The following is a 19,493-nucleotide window of genomic DNA, read 5'->3' as shown; positions in this document are numbered from 1 at the left end:
TGAAGAGAGAGAGGCAATTGCCAGGAAGCAGAATTTTGATTCCAAGAAGTCTGTTAAATCAACCATTGTTAAGGTAGGAGATTTGGTTATGATAAGGGCACCCGTGGGTAAGAAAAGTTCTGGACTTTTTTCAAAACCCCACAAAGTGGTCAGGGTTTTAAGAAATGCGATAAAGACTGAAGACTCTTGCATATGGAATTTAAATAGGGTGGTTGTTTTGAAAAATAAAGCACTTTTTGATAGAAAAAATTTCAAAAACAAGGTGGACACAGGTGAGCCAGATTCCACACCTACTCCTATTCAAAGGCAAAGCAGGAAAAGATGTGTAACTTCTGAATTCAAAGATTTTGATATGGATTTTTGAGATATGTTACCTCTTTAATATTTAGTTTTTTTTGTTGTTTGTTTTTATTGTATGGGAGGAAGGTGTGTAATATTGTGCCCTTTACTTAATGTTTATAGTTGTTTCTTTAAGAGCCTTAGTTATTGTTTAAGTAGCACCATAGCGATGGAATGTATGTTTGTGGTCAGCAAGTCAGTTGCACCTGACTAGATCAAGCTGATGGATGGGACATTTCCTTCTCCTGAATAAACTTATCTTTGTTCATCATCCTGGAGAATATTCTTGATTTTACACCTGGCTAATCCTGTTAACTCTGACCAATCAGAGAAGACCACAGGAAGGCAGAATGTCGGCTTACAGACAAGAAAGTCTTATTCCTTATTTTCTGTATTGTTTAGGATAAATTCAACAATAGCATATTGTTTGATTCATCAATACCATTCTCCTAAGTCCATAAATGATTTATAGCAATATTTATGCATTTATAAACTATTGCAATATTATCCTATGTGGTTGGGGATCCACAATGAGGAAATAAAATATACAACACTAAGGCATATACAATAAATGTATAAGGACTCTTCTTATAGTTACATCACCCCTACCACTTGGACACCTAGGGAAGACCTTTGAGGTTCTGAATATGCAAAACTAATGTAGATCCACTCTACAGTGCCCATAGCACCAAAGTTGATTTTGGGAGGCACTTTACTACGACGGGGGAAGTGAAATATGTAATTTCTCTATCCCCAGGGAATATAAAACATATTTTATAAGGGCCATCCTTATAATGACATGTCCTGCCACCCCTGGGACACCCAGGAGAGAGCTTGGGAGTTCCTAATATGCCACATTATTGTAGATTATCACTTGTTATTTTCCCCTACCACCAAAGTTGAGTTTGGGCACAATTTACATTTAAAAGCGTTGCTGCAACACAAGGCTGCTTTTAAAATGGCCTCTGACTCTCAGCAGTGCACACATGCAAGTGCAACAAATGCTGCAGGCCTCTAAACTGCCATGTCCTATTATATACTAGGGACTTAACTGTATTTTAACCCCCCTTGTCCTATTATCTACCAGGGATTTATAGGGTAGGTCATGCCAATCTTAGCAGTGCCCTAACAGATAGTGTACCCTAATGCATGTGAGTGTTTTCATTGTGTTTTCAACATAGCACTGGGCCTGGTTATACAGTCAGAGTCAGTTACCACCAGTATCAGTCAGCAAAAAATGGGTGTGCACAAGGCACACAGGATAACGACTTGGCATTTAAAACTACTTGCAAAGCTGTACTCTCCTTTATTACACATAAGTCACCCATAGGTAGTCCACAGGTCAGGGTGCTGTGTAAGTAAAAGGTAGGACGTGTACTTTTAAGTTTTGCATGTCCTGGTAGTGACAAACAGCTGGATTCATTATATTGTACTGTGAGGCCTACTCCTCTCATAGGTTAACATTGGTAATTCCTTAATATGTATTCAAGCTGTAAATCCTGATCAGAAAGGAGTAGCTGCATCGTGTTCTATATCTTTTAACTCCAATGATAAATGCTCTTTATTGGTAACGTTTGATTTACCATTACTATTTTAGAAATGGCACTTTTAGAAAGTGGACATTTCTCTGCTCTTACTGCTCTGTGTGCTTGCAATACATGTCTGGGGTGGGTGACAGCTACACTTTGTGCATTCCCTCTACACAGCCACAGACACAGGGGGCCCGATTCACAGAATTAACTTAAGACAAAATCCTAAACTTACTACTTTTGGTATTCACAGAATGCACTTACTACTTTTGGTATTCACAGAATGGATTTACGACTACTAACTTTATGTCCGCACTCGGGCCGGAAATTCCGTCACGGAGGCGGAGCTTCTGGCCCGGAGGCAGGGCTTCCGGCCCAGAGGCGTTGCTTCCGACCCCGAGGCGGAGCTTCTGGCCCGCCGGTGGCAGAGATTTAGCCATGGCCGAAATCTCCACCTCTGGGCTGGAAGCTCCGCCTCTGGGCCGGAAGCCCCGCCTCCGGGCCGGAAGCTCCGCCTCCGGGCCGGCATTTCCGGCCCGAGTGAGGACGTAAAGTTAGTAGTCGTAAATCCATTCTGTGAATACCAAAAGTAGTAAGTGCATTCTGTGAATACCAAAAGTTGTAAGTGCATTCTGTGAATACCAAAAGTAGTAAGTTTAGGATTTTGTCTAAAGTTAATTCTGTGAATCGGGCCCAGGAAGCTTAGTCTGTCTGAGTACTCATCTGCATCCATCTACATTCTGGTGGCTCTTCTTGGGCATGAAAGGAGGGATGGGCTGACACTCACATTTAAATATGTAGTAGACTGACCACACAAAAGGACAGATTACCCCCCACAGACAGGTTGGAGCCAGAGCTGAGGAAGAAAGGATACTTGTGTACTTTAAAAACCCTTCTTTGAAATCACCTCTATTTCAAAAGTACATTTGGGTATAAGTACTGGGTCTCTGACGACATCAAATCAGTCACTTCTGGACCTACAACTGGACTCTGTCAGAAGAACTGCAGTGGTGCATTAAAGACTGACATTCTGCTACACTGCTGACCTGGAAGTCATGCTATTCTCTTCTGCTTCCCTGATGCCTGTTGCTCTCTGACTCTTCTGAAGAGAGCTGGACTGTGCCTTGCACTGAAGCAACCTTCAAGGACTTGTTGGTTTGCCTTCTATTGCTTGAGATACAGGATATCAAAGACTTTACCCCTGCGCCTGTCCCTGGTTCACTGGAAGTGGATCCAGATACTCGCATCAATGAAATTAACGTATCTCCAGTCTGTATGTAGCAGAACAGGTGCATCGACACGGTTGCAGGAGTAGAATCAGTGCATCGCTGTTGGAACCAATGCATCACCTTGAGAGTCCCTTGCATCGGACCTGCACATCGTCACCACGGCAGTGTGGAGAGATCAAAGCATCCTTTGACTGCATGGAGAAACCTGGTGCATCACACTTTGGAATCAACGCAGCTTGGATCTGCCCTTCGTCAATGCAATTGACGCATCACAACCACTACAGGATCGACATTGATGCATTGCTCGACGCATCACTTGACTGTGCCCAGCATCTCACTGTTGCAACCACGATAAGGTACTTTGCTCAGAGGGGCCTGCGTGAGTCCTGTAGCCATCCTGCGCTCCATAGCCATCGGCCCAATCTATTGACTTTGCCCCGGTCCCGCGTGGCTGGCTAACCCCCGTAGGGGCTTATAGTTCCTAAGCTGTAGAACTCTTTTTATTCTTTATAAATTCATAACTCAACTTCTTCTTATTGGATTTTTGTCATTTTGGTCTTGATTTATTTACAAAATCATTGTCAATTTTCTAAACTTTTGTGGAGTCTTTTTGTGTTGTTTTCATAGTGTTACTGTGTGTGTGTGTTGCAAAGATACTTTACACATTGCCTCTTTGGTTAAGCCTGATTGCTCTGTTTCAAGCTACCAGAGGGTGAGCACAAGTAAACTTTTAGAGCCTAATTTACTATATTTTGACGCATGGCAGTGCAGCAAGCCTTCCTGCTGCACTGCTGTGCATCAAAATAAAATGGCAGGAATGCGCTGTATCTACAAGATAAAGCGCATTCCTGCCCTTCTCCGCTATGCCAGTGCACAAACAGCAGACGTGCACCAACGCAGACACCCTTGCGTCATGTAACAAGGGTGACTGCATTGAAGGGATGATTGCCTCTGTGCAGGAAGGGAGACCTTGTAAAATATGAATATATATTTTAATGTTAAAATATCTGTAGTCATTTGTTTAAATATAATTAACTTTTTAAACTTGTCCATGTAGTTTGCCCTTATGGAGATTTATGCCCTAGTGCAGAGATCTCTACCTATGTGTGAAAAGTTGCTACTAGTAACACTGCTAAATTTGGCTCCACCTTCTGGTTTAGGGGGTGGGGACATCAAAGTCTAAACGCTGGATTAACTTTCAATTTTGAAATGGTGATTAGCCAAAAGTAGTGAAGTTATTCCAAATCATTAGTGTAAAGTTACGTGTGAGTAAATCTGCATGTGTACCTTTACCGTTGTGATTAAAGCCTGTAAGCTTGTGTGTTGCCTTTTGTAGTGTGCAAGTAGTACTGCACTAGCACTACTGTAAGTACTACGAATACAGTTTGTGAATCAGGCTGAATAAAATCAGTATATTTACCAATCTAAAAGCATATTAATAATTCTGTACAATCTAAAACATGTCCACAAATTCTGACCTAAACATGTGTATAAGCATCATGTAATCATTCTGCATCTATTCTTTAAATAGCGAGTTCTTAGATATTTCCTCTGCCTTCAGATTAAGATGCGACAAATATATGAAGCATGCGTTATATCTTGGGGAGGAGAGCAACATAAACTACTAATCCACTTTTATTTTATTTTATCATTCAGATCATAATTCCAATCAATTGAGAGGACCTTCATTCAAAAATGTATACAAACACATCTGATCTCTGGTGGCAAATTTGTCATAGAATACTCTTGCATAATACATTCATGAGCCCCTTGACTCACTACAAAACGAGATGACATTCATCAATAATTACTTATGTCCTGATGAAAATTAGATTTAATAGTTATAACGATTTCTTAATATGTAAGTGAGATGTTTCAGCTTGTACATTGTCCAGTAGAGTAATGTCATCTTTAGTTGCTATCAGAAACACTGATTGTCTTTTGTCTATTTTGATAGCTTGTCAATAAATGGAGCATATTCTAAAAAGGTTCATATAATTGATACCAACGTATCAACCTCACAGTCCTACGTAAGAGTGCCCAAAGTCTTTTTTTTGTCCAGTTAGTCCTATGCCCTAATGTAATGCCTTTCCTCACTAGAATACAAGAAATGCCACCAAAGTATTCCCTTAATTTTAGTAAGTTAATTAATTATTCATTGAATTAAAAGACTGACTTTCTGAGCCATATAGCAAAGTGCAGTACTCATAACATCATTTACAGTTTCTTTGCAATACCCTATTTGTGCCATTGCTCCAGAAAAAGGCAAGACCACCAATATATGTATTTACACATTTGGTGCCCATGAGGGTTTTGAAGAATGTAAACATTCCCCGATATACATAGTATTTAACATGAATTTACTTTTTGCAGTATTTACTTTTAGACTATTTGTTATTGTATAATCACCCAAGCAATCTCTTGTCTATGGGTGCCATATCTAAAATGATATCTATATACATCTAACTATCTGAGGGATGTGTCATCAGTTGGGGTTTCAGGATGAGTAATGCTCATGTGCCATAGGGAGGGGAATTGGAAGGAGAGCTAATAGACATCCTTGAGTTAGTCCACTCAGTGGGGGGGCATGCTTGGTAGAAATATTTGCTGAAACGGCCATACGGCAGTAACATATATTTGTCAAAAAAGCATGCACGTTACTTTAAAAACTACAATTAAAGTGATGTTATGTTTCATTGTGTTGGTCTCCTCAAGGGACATGGAAAGCTCTATTTAAATAAATATGCAATACAAAGAAAATGGTTGAAAGGCCAAATATAAAGCGCACTGAAATTCAGCACTTATTGTGAGCTACATAAACAATATATTGGTCCCTGACTAGGCTCTGACATGACATCACTGATAACATCCCAAAAAAAATCATTGATGACATCACTTATGAAATCACATGACATCGCTTATGACACAATCAATGATATCGCATATGTCACTCCCACTAGCTGTTTAGCAAAATATGTCAATTCTATTCATTGAAAAGCTCTACAAATGTCTTGAAGAGACCCTAATTATTTGTTAATAATATAAAAGATACTATACAATATATTCCAAGGATGAAAGTACAACACTGAAAATAATAAAATAAAAAGACACAAATGTAAAGTCTACGAAAAAAAATGTTCTGAATCAATTTCACGCCACTGATCATGCCGTCACATACATATATATTCATTTTTGCCCCATCAGCCACTCTGGTAGTTGACGATGTTGTTTCTGAGTCCAATATTCACGTATATGACTAATGCGATCCAGCCGACTGTAATGGCGATTCCAAGCCCGAGAGCCACATTGTTGAGCGTCAGTGCCGTGCGGGAACTGCGATGCGCCTTAGCAGCGTCACCACGATTATTGGCCTCTCGTGTCTGTAAGACAGAACATACAGTAGAGTTAGTTCTAAAGAAGCCACGGGGGACTTGACGTGATGTATGTGCATGCAGCCATGTCCCAGATGCATTCAGCAATCTACCAGCATCCCTGCATAGACGTCCATTCCTCTTATGAAACAAAAGAAATATGAGTTATCTCAATAAACTTTCCAACCAAGACAACATTTGGGAATATGACTATGTCAGACCTCCCATCTGTGATACTTTAAGTAGTGATTTGATTAACCAATTAACTTGTGGCCACATAGCAGTGAACCCCTTGGGAACACCTTGGGACAGATTTACAAGCCCCCTGCGCAATTGGCGTCACTTTTCCCATGTTAAAAGTGACGCAAAAGTGGCGCAAGGGGCTTGTAAATCTGCCCCCTTGTTTGGGGACATTGACTAAGAAGCTAGGATTGGGTGAATGCATCACACATAACTTGAACTACTTGTCACTTGTTCCACCCAGCAACCTCCTGCTTTGGTTGTATCGCAACAGAAGAAGGAATGTATGCCCCATGGAGAGGGAAGGGCGATAAACACTGCTGACCTCAACCATGGTGACTGAGGTTTGTGTCCACTCGTGTCCTACTGTCTGTCCTACGCTGGCTCTGCAAACTAGGCCAAGTACAGTCTTTTCCACTGTAACTCTCAGGGTGTTAGTGAGGGCGTGTAGTCACTGATTTCTCAGGAAGGCACAGAACTCAAAGGACACAAAGACACAATACGGTATTGTACAGGCTAGTGGTTGTTTTTAAGGAACAGAAAGTACTTGTAATCTCACAGCAGAGCTCAATACTGCACAGTTCAATGGATAAAACATACAGGGCTGCATATGTTCCGCTCCGTGGGGCTGCACTCCAAACCCTTCCCTGCCTGGTTATGATCTTTACCTGTTATTGACAAGATTTACACTATTACTGTCCCGCCTTTCGATAGCTCTAGGATAGATTGAGCTCAGGTGCAGTTAGCTCAAATTATGTTAATGATTCCAACAGGCAGCGCAGTTCCAGAGTTCATTGTTCCTTTATCACCGAAATAAAAGTCTTTATTGGGTGCGGAGGATCAACCCACACACATTCATGTCTCTACTCTGCTGTCAGATTATGCCCTGTGGTTTACCTTGCAAGATCATTCTTAACATGCTGGGTCTTTGACTAATGCAGCCTCCTGTCTTTGTGCAGTGGCAGCATCCTTTTTGGGCAGCATCAGAAGATGAACTTGGACAGGTGAGCCTTTGTGGAAGTGCCTAGCTCATCAGTGGCGGCTCTTTAGGTCAGCTCTGGGCAGGCACTCAACAAAGGAAGTTGCAGCTCCCAGGCCACTCTTTCTTTTGGGGATCACTTCGAGTAGTGGCAGCCCCTCAGCTGATCGGGCTCTCCGCTTAGTGGTAATCCAGCCCATCACATTTCATCAGTGCTGGCAGCACCAGATAAATGGACCAACCACAGCTGCTGGGTGATAGACTTAGGGCCGGCTTTAGCGCTGGTGGCACCCAGTGAGACAATGTTTGCTGGCTCCACCCAGTGACCACCTCTGCCACGGATTCCCTCACTACCACCCTTTAACAGTGCCCCTCAAGTTTCCATAACCACTCTCTCTAAGATGCCTTTAGTTTGTTTTATAGCGCTGCCGCCACTCATAACAGTGTAGGGTTTCAGAGCACTTTACATCACACACACTACAAAGAGACAATCAATCATAGGTGTGTAAATCAGTGTTTGGGACATGTTACAGAAGACAGAGGACTAGGTTAGGAGTAACGTCATCCATACTGGTAGGCAAGAGAGTTTAGCAATGCTTGGTCTGGAGAAGAACAAACTAAGAATTTAAAATGTAACACCATGATTGGGATTTCTCTTTTGAAAATTAGAATTGATTTCTATCCAAATGAACCCTTTTTCCAACATCCAAAAATCATAACGCTCTAATCTATACCATGCAATTTGCATGCAGCTCTTTGATGATAGTTGATAGATCACTGTTCTACGTTATAACTTATAAACTGCAAGTAACAAAGGATCTCTCGGACAAAAGCAGTAACCCACTGCCCTATTTACATTACATTATATGCACTTTGTGATCTGAATGGTACACCTTCTTTGCAGGAGGCATAATTACCCTCTGCGCAAGCCTTACCATTAGTCAAAACGTCCACTAGAAAGCCACCGGAGATATCTTGGCATTTGTATTGTTGCCTGAGAATTGCTGGAGCCAGGAACATGGCAGCAGGTGCTTTTAAAACCATAATATACTTCAAAAACGACGCCCCCACATTAAGTCAGCACCTGCCGCAGTCACACCGGTCGCACCACCCTACAGCCGGCACTGATAATCCTTCTGGTTTAAACTTGACACAGCTTAGTCCATGATCTGTTCATAGGGGTCAGGGAGGCACCTTTACAGCACAGGGCCTATATTGGCATTCTCTGTTAGGTTGCCTCCTTTTTTCTGAGGTTCCCCCTTACCAGGAACACACACAGGCCTAACTTCCTGGACAGAGTCTCCTCTTGTAGGGCCAAGCACATTCATATTCTCTGTCAGCAGACAGGCAAGCTTCTATGATTTTCAGGCAGACTTCCAGTAGAAAGTGATTATGTCAGGTGATGTTCCTTCACCTCTGGAACACTAGCTTTCAGGCAGTAAATAGCCATAGTTACTCAGCCATGGGTCGTGAACATTCCATAAAGAGTGAAGGTCTAAGAGTGTGTCCCTGCTGCAGGTTAGGTGGACAGTGGGGCCAAAATAAGCCATGATGCCAGGTTCATATGCAGTTGGACACTCAGGACAGAGGTACAAACCCTTAACCCTATGAAAAGGGCATTTGCTTCACCAAAAGACAGGATGATTGTAGAGTTTTGGGAAGACATAGCAAAGGTGTTGTAATTAAGCAATAAATGCATGGTCCCAAGAATTTCCTGTAATCAGCGTCTCCACTACTCCACAACATCTAAGCAGTCTTGCCTCAGCTGAGCCTTGTCAACATTCGGAGGCAAGCTAACAGGCAATTGTCAGAATGTTCCACAGTTCTAAAGGGACAGAGGAAAGGAATATACTATTATAAAACAACTACATTACAACACATCTTCCCCCCCAAAGGTTTTTACAAAACATAAATCCCGACCCCATGTATTACCAGGACACGACCTAGAAAGGATAAAACACAGATATGCACTGGATCAAAATACACAAATAAGGGGGAAGGATGGGGAAAAACAGTTGGCTGGTAATAATGGATAATCCCCTAACCGCTGATCATTAGCTCATAGCATAATCTTTCTGCCAAACCAGTGTTCTGATTTGCCTTCTCGAGGTTGTCCTTATGGGGGCATCACACAAACCCTTTGACTAGATGAGCCGACACTAGAGTGTACTGCTGTAGCATTATGTTTCACCAGTCTGTTTATGCTCCAGCAGAACCCATTTTCCATTAGGGCAACATTCTATTTGGTGATAGCAATACACATAGGTTCAAAATACTTAAAATCCATTTCACCTATACACAATGTTTTTCCACATACACCCAGTCACCAGCTTTCTAAGGTTGATGTTTAGTGCCTTGTTTATTATCATAATAACTCTTATATTTTACTTGGTGTTGGGCAATATCATTATTGTCTAGAGTAGAGTTGTGCTCATTTCTGACAACCCCTCCCAACCAACTGGGAAATGGTTTAGTGCCTGGTTTTCGGGACTTCAGTGCGGAGAACGGTGATACCTTAGTGACAGAATTTGGAGTGGTATGGTATACCCATATCATATCTTGAATAGCATCCTCCACCTATAATTGGTAAATGCTAGCAATTGGATGCACTCTTTGACCATACAATTAACCCTCTCCACCAGGCTGTTGGTGCGAAGAAAATATAAGGCAGTCTTGAAATCCTTAATGTTAAGATGAGAGAGGATATCTGCCATTGTGTGTGAAGTTGATTGGACCGCATTATCAATAACTAGAGTAGCTGGTATTCCTTCTGTAGAAAACGTGTCTCTTAAAAATGCAATCAGGGTCTCAGTGGTTACTTCATGAACCATTCTGGTGACCACCCAATGAGAATGGTAATTGACTAAAACATTTTACCACACCACTGCGATTAATAGGACCAATTATGTCTAGTGCTAGTTTTCCTCATGATTTATCAGGAATGGCTACAGGAGATAAGGTCCACGCAGAGAAACAAACCACCTCACCCATGGTGCTTAACATCTCATGAATGCAGGGAAGAGGATGTCTCTCTTTCCTGATGCTTCTGTTAGGGTTGTGTAAGTCTACACATACTCTAATATCCTTACTCTGGTGCTTCTTGGCGATAACAATGGGGACCAACCAATCTGAGCTTTTAATAGGTTGAATGATACCAAGTGCTTTCAATCTGTTAAGCTCTTTTTCTAAGGGTTCCTTCGTAAGATGAGGTATTGGTCTGGCTTTCTGTATGGCAGGTGTGTACCCTGGCTTTAATTTTATTTTATATTGAAAATCTTTTAATAAGCCCAATTTGTCACTGAAAATTTCTGGAAATTTCTTCCCAATCTGCTCACCATTTATAGATCGGTTTACGATCAAAACTTGTTCAGGGTTGTTAGGATCCAACTTGATTCCAAGCTCTTTCTGATGCTGCCAAGCTAGCAAATTGAATCTCTCTTTAAACGTACAACTTATCCACATTAGACAGATCCTTGAAAGTTATGAGGGACTTGAACATACCCTTGAGAGGAATGGGATCCTTATTGTAACCACTGGGGGCAATATCTGGATCAAGTAACTTAACCTCTTTAGCATCCATCTACTTATTAAACTCCGTGACATTTATAAAACTAAAAGATGAGCATGAATCTGCGAAAACTTTCACAGGATTACCATCAAGGTGAATATCACATTCAAGGTAATTGAAAGAATGGATTACCCCTTCATCATTCACTTGTAAAATCATTTTCCTTACAGCTTGGGTATTATCTTCAACCTTTTTGTCATCTATAGTTTGTCATTTCTCTCTATTTTCCTGCACACTCTCGCAAAGCAACCCTTCTTGTTACATTTACTGCAGGTAGCCGTCCTAGTCTGGCAATTTGTGGAATTAGCCAAATGATTATTACCACCGCAACAGTAACATCTCAGCCTGTTCTCTTCGTCAGTCTTGGATTTGGGAATACTAGTATTCTTGATTTTATACACCTCATCTGCAGAAGCTTCCCCACAAATCTCAGATACTTTTTCAGACATAGTGGTGGAACGGATCTCTTTCAAGCAAAATGCTGCATGTTCAATAGACTTATCGATCTCTAAAGCTTCCTGTAAATTGGGTTACTTCTGTAGTAGCTTCTCTTGAATTCTAATATTGTTGATACAGAGCACAATGTGATCCCTAATAAGAGAGTTGTTCAATTTCCCAAAACTGCACAAACTACTCAAACCCCTGAGAGCAGCTACCTAATTTTGTATGCTTATTTGTTTACCTTGAGTGCAGCAGAAAAATGTATGACACTCAAGAACTGTGTAAATTGTGTCACCAAATTGCTTTCTTAACTTAAGATATGTGATTTTATAAACATAGGGTTCATCACCCTCATCATCTTCCTCCCTCTCTGGCTCAGAGAGAGATTCATAACTTTTCCTGCCATACATGCCCAAATTATGTGTTGCTTTCTTATCGGGCAGAATTTCTCACCCCTAATTGCTATTGAGTTAGACTCAAAAATATTAACCAATTCCTTCCATGGAACATTCGGTTTTCTTACCTCATTCAAAAAAGGAACAGGCTGGGACATACTTGCAGCTGCCATCATAGAAGCTCAAAAATAAAAAAAATGAAAATACCTGTAAAGCACCAGTCCACTGAAGAACTATTCAGAAAGAAGTACCACAATACAATACCGATTGTACAGTGTACTGCATAAAGAATTAACCACTTAACCCTTTAAGACTGACTAGAAAACTGCTAAGATTTTAGATTGCTTATAGCTGTCTGTCATCGTGAAAATGACAGACTAGACTTTAACAGCTTTACTCCAAAAACGATAAGATAGAAAATGCCCAGAAGAAGATCAGAGTCTGTAGGTTGAAGTGTACCAATATTTTAAAACAAAGAAAATGAAGGTGTGTGTGACACTGTGATAATAAATGGCTGAAATACCTCACGAGAGAGAAAAAGAATCTGCCGTCCCAACGGTAAAAGCATGGGAACATTTTATTACGACCTTCAGTGGGAAATTTGCGATTAGGATAGGGACCAAACCAAGACAATCGGAATATGAGCTAACAAAAGTGAAATGCAGCCCAGAATCAAAGAGTCTAACATGCACCATAAATCAAACACTGAGACAACTTTGAAAAACACCAGGGAACTTGGACTTGCAGTCGACCATTCGGCATATGAAGGTATTACTGACAAGGAGGAAGTGGAGGAAAATAAGATTAAAGAATGATGAACTGTGTGCCAAGTTACTGCACGATGCCAAGCAAAAACACAGCGCTAAGTTTTGGCAAACGATCCACAAGATAGAGTGACTGAACCATCCAGGAATAAGCTCCAATATAACAGAGGCCGCTTGGGTAGATTATCTCTCTGCCCACTTCAACAACAATAGGCAAAAGGAGGCAGAATCGAACAAGGAAACGAGTATTGCGACAATGGATAGTAAACCCCCCAACAGGGTAGAGGTGACACAAAATCGCACTATCAAAGATCAATTGGCCGATAGTTCTAATACCCATAAACAACAGGGGAGCCTCCTGGCCGCCGATTTAGATTCATTAGCCTCCATTAAAAAGGAATGGTATGCACCCACGGAAAAACAGATGAAATGTCTGATAGCCAGAGATAGAGCTATGGGTGCCCCTGACACCAAAGGCATCCCTCCGATGTTGTACAAACATGACGTCGACTTCTGGAGCAAGGCTTTATTATCAGTCTTTAAGGGCATAAACTCTACAGCCACCATCCTGGAATCTTGGAAAGGATCAATTATCAGTCCTATTTTTAAACAGGGCAATAGAAACGATCCAAACAACTATCGACTAATCGCCCTTATCTACATAGATGCAAAATACTACGCAGGAACAATCTTGGATAAGTTAACTTCTTGGGCCTCAGAAAACTCCATCATTCCAACCAATAAAACTAACATCTTGGCCCTAACACTGTTAATGGATGCAGCTAAGGAATCAACAACACCCTCTTCTTTTATTTTATTGACTATACAGCCGCCTTCGATCATGTTGACCGAGCCAAACTCTGGGAAAAACTTGAAAGCTGGGGCTTACCTAATTCACTCTTGGATCGGCGTAAACAGTTACACACAGATACCTGGATCAGGATTAAATTAGGAGCAGGGACACATATCTCAAAATGAATCAGAACCTCAAATGGCGTCAAGCAGGGTTGTGTCCTTGCGCCGCTTCTTTTTAACCTCTTTTTAGCTGATCACCCAGGGGAGCTGGATAGCTGCATATCCCACGCTCCAAAATTGGGAAACAAGTTATCGTCAAACCTGATATATGCTAACAACCTGATTTTGATTAGTCGGACTCCCATTGGTCGTCAGCATCTTTTAAATACGACAAGTAGTTTCTCACATCGGAACGCCCTCCAAATAAATCTCAAGAAAACTAAAATTATGGCAGTTAACTATCATAAAAAGAAGAATAACAGCTGGTTCCTCGATGGCCAACGTTTGGATCAGGTAACGAGTTATAAATTTCTGGGAATACTAAGGGACCATAAAAGCTCCTTTAAACCTCAGCTAGAGTCCATGCGTAGAAAGGGAACTAAAACTTATTTAGCACTGAAGTCATTGAAGAGACGGCTTCCCGACCTCACGCTTGATCCCTTCCTACAGGTTCTGCTGGCCAAACTGCTGCTGAGACTTACATACCGGAGTGAGGCTCTTAAAGGCAAAGACCCGGCAGCCCTAGGCGTAGTAATAGCCAATTTTTATAGAGCAATTTTCCATCTTCCAAAATATGTCTCCTCTGCTCAAATACGGCTGGAATTTGGGGTCCAAAGACAAATGGTGGTGCTTATGTAAAAAGTTGGCATAAAATCCGAAGTGCAGAGGCAGGATCCCTAAAGTCCCACCTCTGGTACGCCTTACTTCATCATGGAAAATGCTCAGCCAGGGATTACCTGTTTGAATCCATTGAGCTACTGGGTCTGTCTGAACTCTGGGCCATACCAACAGATCATCTTTCCTTCAAAAAAGCAGTGAAAAAGACAACGTCCATGTTATCTGTTTTCAAAGACAAAACAATTCTTACTAAAAAGGCACACGGCTGGATAGTGCTCAGTGATTATGCAAGGCTCAAACCCCAATCCTACTTGAGTGCAGGAGTCAAAATAAGAAAGAAGGAACATTTTCTAAAGCTGCGATTGGGGATAATTGCGATTAATCCCCACCTCCCATCATGGGAAAGAAGAGGAGGTGCACCGACTTGCCGTCTATGCGGAAGCGGGTAGGAGGACATTATTCATGTAATCTGTAACTGTCCCAATTTAAAGGATATAAGATGCACCTTGTTACATCCCTTTTTCAGGTATTATGGCACCCGGTCCTGCAGGCAGGCAGTGAAGCTTTGCTTCAACCCTGTTTACGTTCAGCTTAACTGTTGGCTAACAAACATTTTTGAGACGGTAACCAAGAGACTAAAAAATTTGTCGTTATCTGAAGTATGTTAAAAATAAGACTACAAGGGTATCAGAAGGGAGTCGCCAAAAATAAAAAATAATTAATAACACTTTACAGTTGTACCAGCACTTGTATTTCTTGCCTAAAGGTCAAGAAAACACTTTTTATATGTTAAATGAACTTAATATCCTCCTATAGTTGCATTAGCATTTTAAATTAATAATACCCAATAGCTTGAACAATGGACTTGGTTATACTGTGTCATGCGGCATGTAAATCAATGGTAGTTATTGCCAGCTCAGCACTATGTGAAGTATAAGTATTTATGTGTATTGTCTTACAGAACAGCCAATTGCACAAACTGGGATTATTTTTACTGATGATCCTTTTAATGCTGTTTTTAAGCTTAATAATTTGTGTACAATAGGAATATTTTTGTTAAGTATTTGCAAAGATTTTAAATATTCAAGCAAAAATAAATATTACCTTACCTTACCTCACCAGTTCCAGAACGCCTCAAAGATGATGAAAGGTTTGCGCATCACTGCAAAGAAAAGGATTGCGCATACTAGACAGTCCCAGGGAGCAGAGTTGACTGCAGCTGAAGGTTACGACAAACAAGGAAATCGAACAGAAACCCGTGAAGAGGATAGGCTGGAAGGAATCAAGTTGTGCCGGTCAACGAAATGGTCAGGCACCAAGGCTTCCTCCGAAAGGAAACCCATGAGGAGAATGGGCTAGAAGGTCCCAAGCTTTGCCCATCAGCAAAAGGGCAGGCACCCAAGCTTCCTCAACACACTTGCAGTCAAGTCGAAAGGAAGTCCTTGAAAGGAAGGGGCAGCCTACAGATGGAACACGCTGGAACATCCTTGCTGAGGACGGAAAATGAAGACAGCTGCTCTCAATGCCCCCAAGAAGATGACAGGCCAAAGAAAAGCTGAGGCCCTCAGCGAAGAATGGGATCCCAATATATTCCGTCAGGCGTGCCACTTCCCCCGTGCTTCTTAGAACTTGCTTCAACTTGTTGAAGTTCCAAACAAACCACCGGTCACACAGCAAGATGAAGCTCCAAAGTAGAGAAAACACTGCCCCGCAACTGCCGAACGAGGCTCACCCGCAAAGAAAAACAAAGAAAGTAACGGCAAGGACTCCAAGTGTTGCACAGCATTCCAGAAAAACCAAATAACAGCACCTGTTTGTGAGATGTGCGTCAGGATAACCATACCATAGTCTGCATGATATTAATGTTTGGAGAACCAGAAGGGGAGGAGATGGTAGATGCCCCCTTTCACAACCCACTCATTGCCAGTGTTGTAATTAAGCAATAAACGGAGGGTCACAAGAATTGCCTTTATTCAGCGTCTCCACTACTCCACAACATCTCAGCAGTCTTGCCTCAGTCTTGCCTCAGCTGAGCCTTGTCAACATTCCAAGGCAAACTCACAACCAACTGTCAGAATGTTCCACAGTTCTAAAGGGGCAGGGGGAAAGGGATATACTATTATAAAACAACTACATAGCTGTCAGGCAGGTAATAGCCATGGTTACTCAGCCATGGGTCATAAACATTGAATAAAGGGGGAGGGTCTAAGCGTGTGTCCCTGCTGCAGGTTAGAAAGACAGCAGGGCCAAAATACAGCCATGATACCAGGTTCACATGCAGTTGGACACTCAGGACAGAGGTACACACCCTTAACCTTATGCAGGGGGTATTTGTTTCACCGAAGGACAGGATGATTGTGGAGTTTTGGAAAGACATGGCAAAGGCTTATTTTCATTATATATGTGGCTGAGACACAATTACCTTTCTGCCTGTTTTGCAATCACCACATCACAATGATATATTGAGAAGGGCAACCCTGGTTAGCCACCTTCAGCCAATGCTTGTTGAAAGTGTTAATCACATTTTGCGTCAACCCACGTTGGGTGTTTGAACTGTAATTCATAAAATATGTGGTTTAGCTGTGGCATGTGGTATTTCATCATCAGAGTACCATGTGTGTTTGCATTAGGGCACTCTTTTCTTTTCTTCTGTATATCTTTTTCACTTTTTATCCATTAGCTCCTGAAGGTCAGCTGTAACAACAGGCGTTGCTGCCCTTTTCGTGTGATTGTGCCGTTGTGAATGAATAGCTTGTGATGTAATCACGAACTGGCACGTTTGGTATGCCACACTGAAGGAGCTAGAGGGTGCCACTCAATGTGGCATCTGTCCCCATCCTCCAGTGATAGCCACGTCTTCAGAGTGCTCTCAGCTACTGCTTCCCCTCAGCTGGGGAGGCAGCAGGTCGGGGCACAGCGAGGGTGGGCAGTGGTGGCAAGTACAGTACAGCAGCACACCAGTCAATTGGTTTTATATTTACTTCAGTAAGCATTCAAGCGAGTTCTTGGACTTTCAATGACGCTTAACCAGACCAGCATCTGACAGCCCCCTAGGCTGTATTCTCGTCACAAAGGTCTCAGCCTCGTTGGGTGTGCCAGTGGAGGTCAATATCTCATATATAATACAACATATTCACCAATAGTATTTTTTGCATGACAAATGCACGTGCAAGGAGTGCCTCGAGTGCTCAGTTTAGCTGGGGTTTTACATCTGTGATTTAGTCCACCTACCTCCCAACCCATACCTCCCAAGTGGGAAACAGCTGGAACAACACAGGTAGAGCCACGCATGCCAGAACACTGCAAGCGTTACCACGCTTGCCTCCAAGATGGCGGCCAGGTGAGCTGTGGATGGGTCCGAGGCGCTACAGACACCAGAGAGGCGGGTGAAGATGGAGCAGCTGCCCGAAGAGTGAGTGATGGCCGGGAAAGAAGCACACAGTGGGCAATGCAGGCATCTGGGGGCCCCACAGGGCAGCTTCATGAACCCCTAGGTGCCTGACCTCAACATGGAGGCCGCCCAAGGGTAAAAGAACAGCTCCAGACACAATAAGAAGATCCCACACCCACAGAAACTCCACAGAAAAGTCGACCCTACAAGGCACTGAAGGGATATAATCCCCTGCAGGACCATACTCAAAGCGGGGGAGATACCCCGGACAGGGGGGAAAAGCCTGAAGGGGACGTCCGGAACTCCTCGCTGGTGGATCGGGAGAGACCTAGCGCGAACCCACTTGTTGTCCGCTGTGGTAAAATCCACCTCTACTCGGGGAATATCCACGGTAAACCTGGGGACGCAGGGATAAGGGGGTCACTCAAGATGCCAGACGGGGGACACTGAGCGCACAGACCCACACATAAGCCCGAGCCTGGATGAAAATCTTTGACAGACGGTAAAACCCAGGTTTCGGAAGAGCGGCACACACGAGGGGGAATATAGCACAAAACAAGGCGCTACTCGTCTCCGGAGTGGCCGCTCAGTGGACACTAAGGACGCTATGCCACCTAAAAAGACGCAAATAAACAGAGTCTCCAGCTACTTTACTCCTATAGAGACAAGGGGGCCACCAACAGAAGGCGGACAAGAAGGAGAGATGGCGCTAACCCAAGGAAACCTGTTAGCCTGGTAGGAGGAGGAGCCTGTCCCCAACATGGCCTCGCGGAGCAGATGCTCCATGGCGAACCCCCTCACCAGCTTCCTGAGCGGCGTCCCGCCACACTGTTATCCCACCCAAAACAACGATTCCTCAACCTGAATGCTGGCTGATCTATACCGTGACATAAGAGCACCCAGCGGAGCTTCCAAGAGAGGTACAGCTGCAGGAGTGATGGAGCAGGTAAAGCAAAATTTTGTATACCTCCTCTATTTTGCATGAAAATACTAATTATATAACCTTCTTATATTATAATTTGACTAACGGTTTGATTTGTTATATTGATCAACCATTCGCATTTTTATTAGACACCAACTATACGTGGGACTTATTGCTATTTGTATGGCAGAATAACTCTAATAACTAAATTATGTACGCATATTAATAGTAGTACATGTGGTAATAGGATATCGCATGATTTATGTTGCTTTTGTGATGTTTGCGTTCCCGTTTTGGACCGTAAGGGTGAGTATTATTACTTTAAATGTCGCTAAAAGCTAGGAAAATACTAAAACATAAAGGAATTAGTGAGGTTTTAACATTAGAATCTTCATTTCTTTGTATTAATTACTCTTTTGTGTTTGTTTCGCTTAAGTTGGCATCTGGGCCTACCAAAATATGGGGTCCAAAATGGAGTTCAAAAGTGGCCACCGTCTTGTGAGCCCGATGCCTACTGCGCAGACTCGGATGGCTCCGTAGACCTCCGGGCGACCCCAAGTCACAGTGTTCCTGGTCAAGGATAGGAACATGGAGGACTGCCAAACTTCAGTCAGTAAAATCTGGTCTAAATGAACAATTGGGACATACAAGCAAAACTTTTACAATGTTGCATAAGGGCAACAGGGACAGAGG

General features: G+C 42.5%; 1 protein-coding gene across 1 annotated transcript in view; it reads right to left on the bottom strand.

The window, feature by feature from the left end:
• Window positions 1-4,721: 4,721 nt before the first annotated feature.
• LOC146809090 (synapse differentiation-inducing gene protein 1-like) overlaps window positions 4,722-19,493 on the bottom strand; it is a 35,852-nt gene continuing 21,080 nt past the window's right edge. Inside the window, exon 2 of the mRNA XM_085615890.1 lies at window positions 4,722-6,477. Within this exon, the coding sequence (XP_085472016.1) occupies window positions 6,298-6,477 (180 nt within the window). The 3' untranslated portion in view covers window positions 4,722-6,297. The remainder of the gene's footprint in view (window positions 6,478-19,493) is intronic.

The sequence above is a fragment of the Triturus cristatus genome, chromosome 7, assembly GCF_964204655.1.
Source record: "Triturus cristatus chromosome 7, aTriCri1.1, whole genome shotgun sequence".
NCBI lineage: Eukaryota > Metazoa > Chordata > Amphibia > Caudata > Salamandridae > Triturus > Triturus cristatus.
The sequence above is the reverse complement of the archived record's forward strand: the minus strand, read 5'-3'. Positions and strand labels throughout refer to the sequence as shown.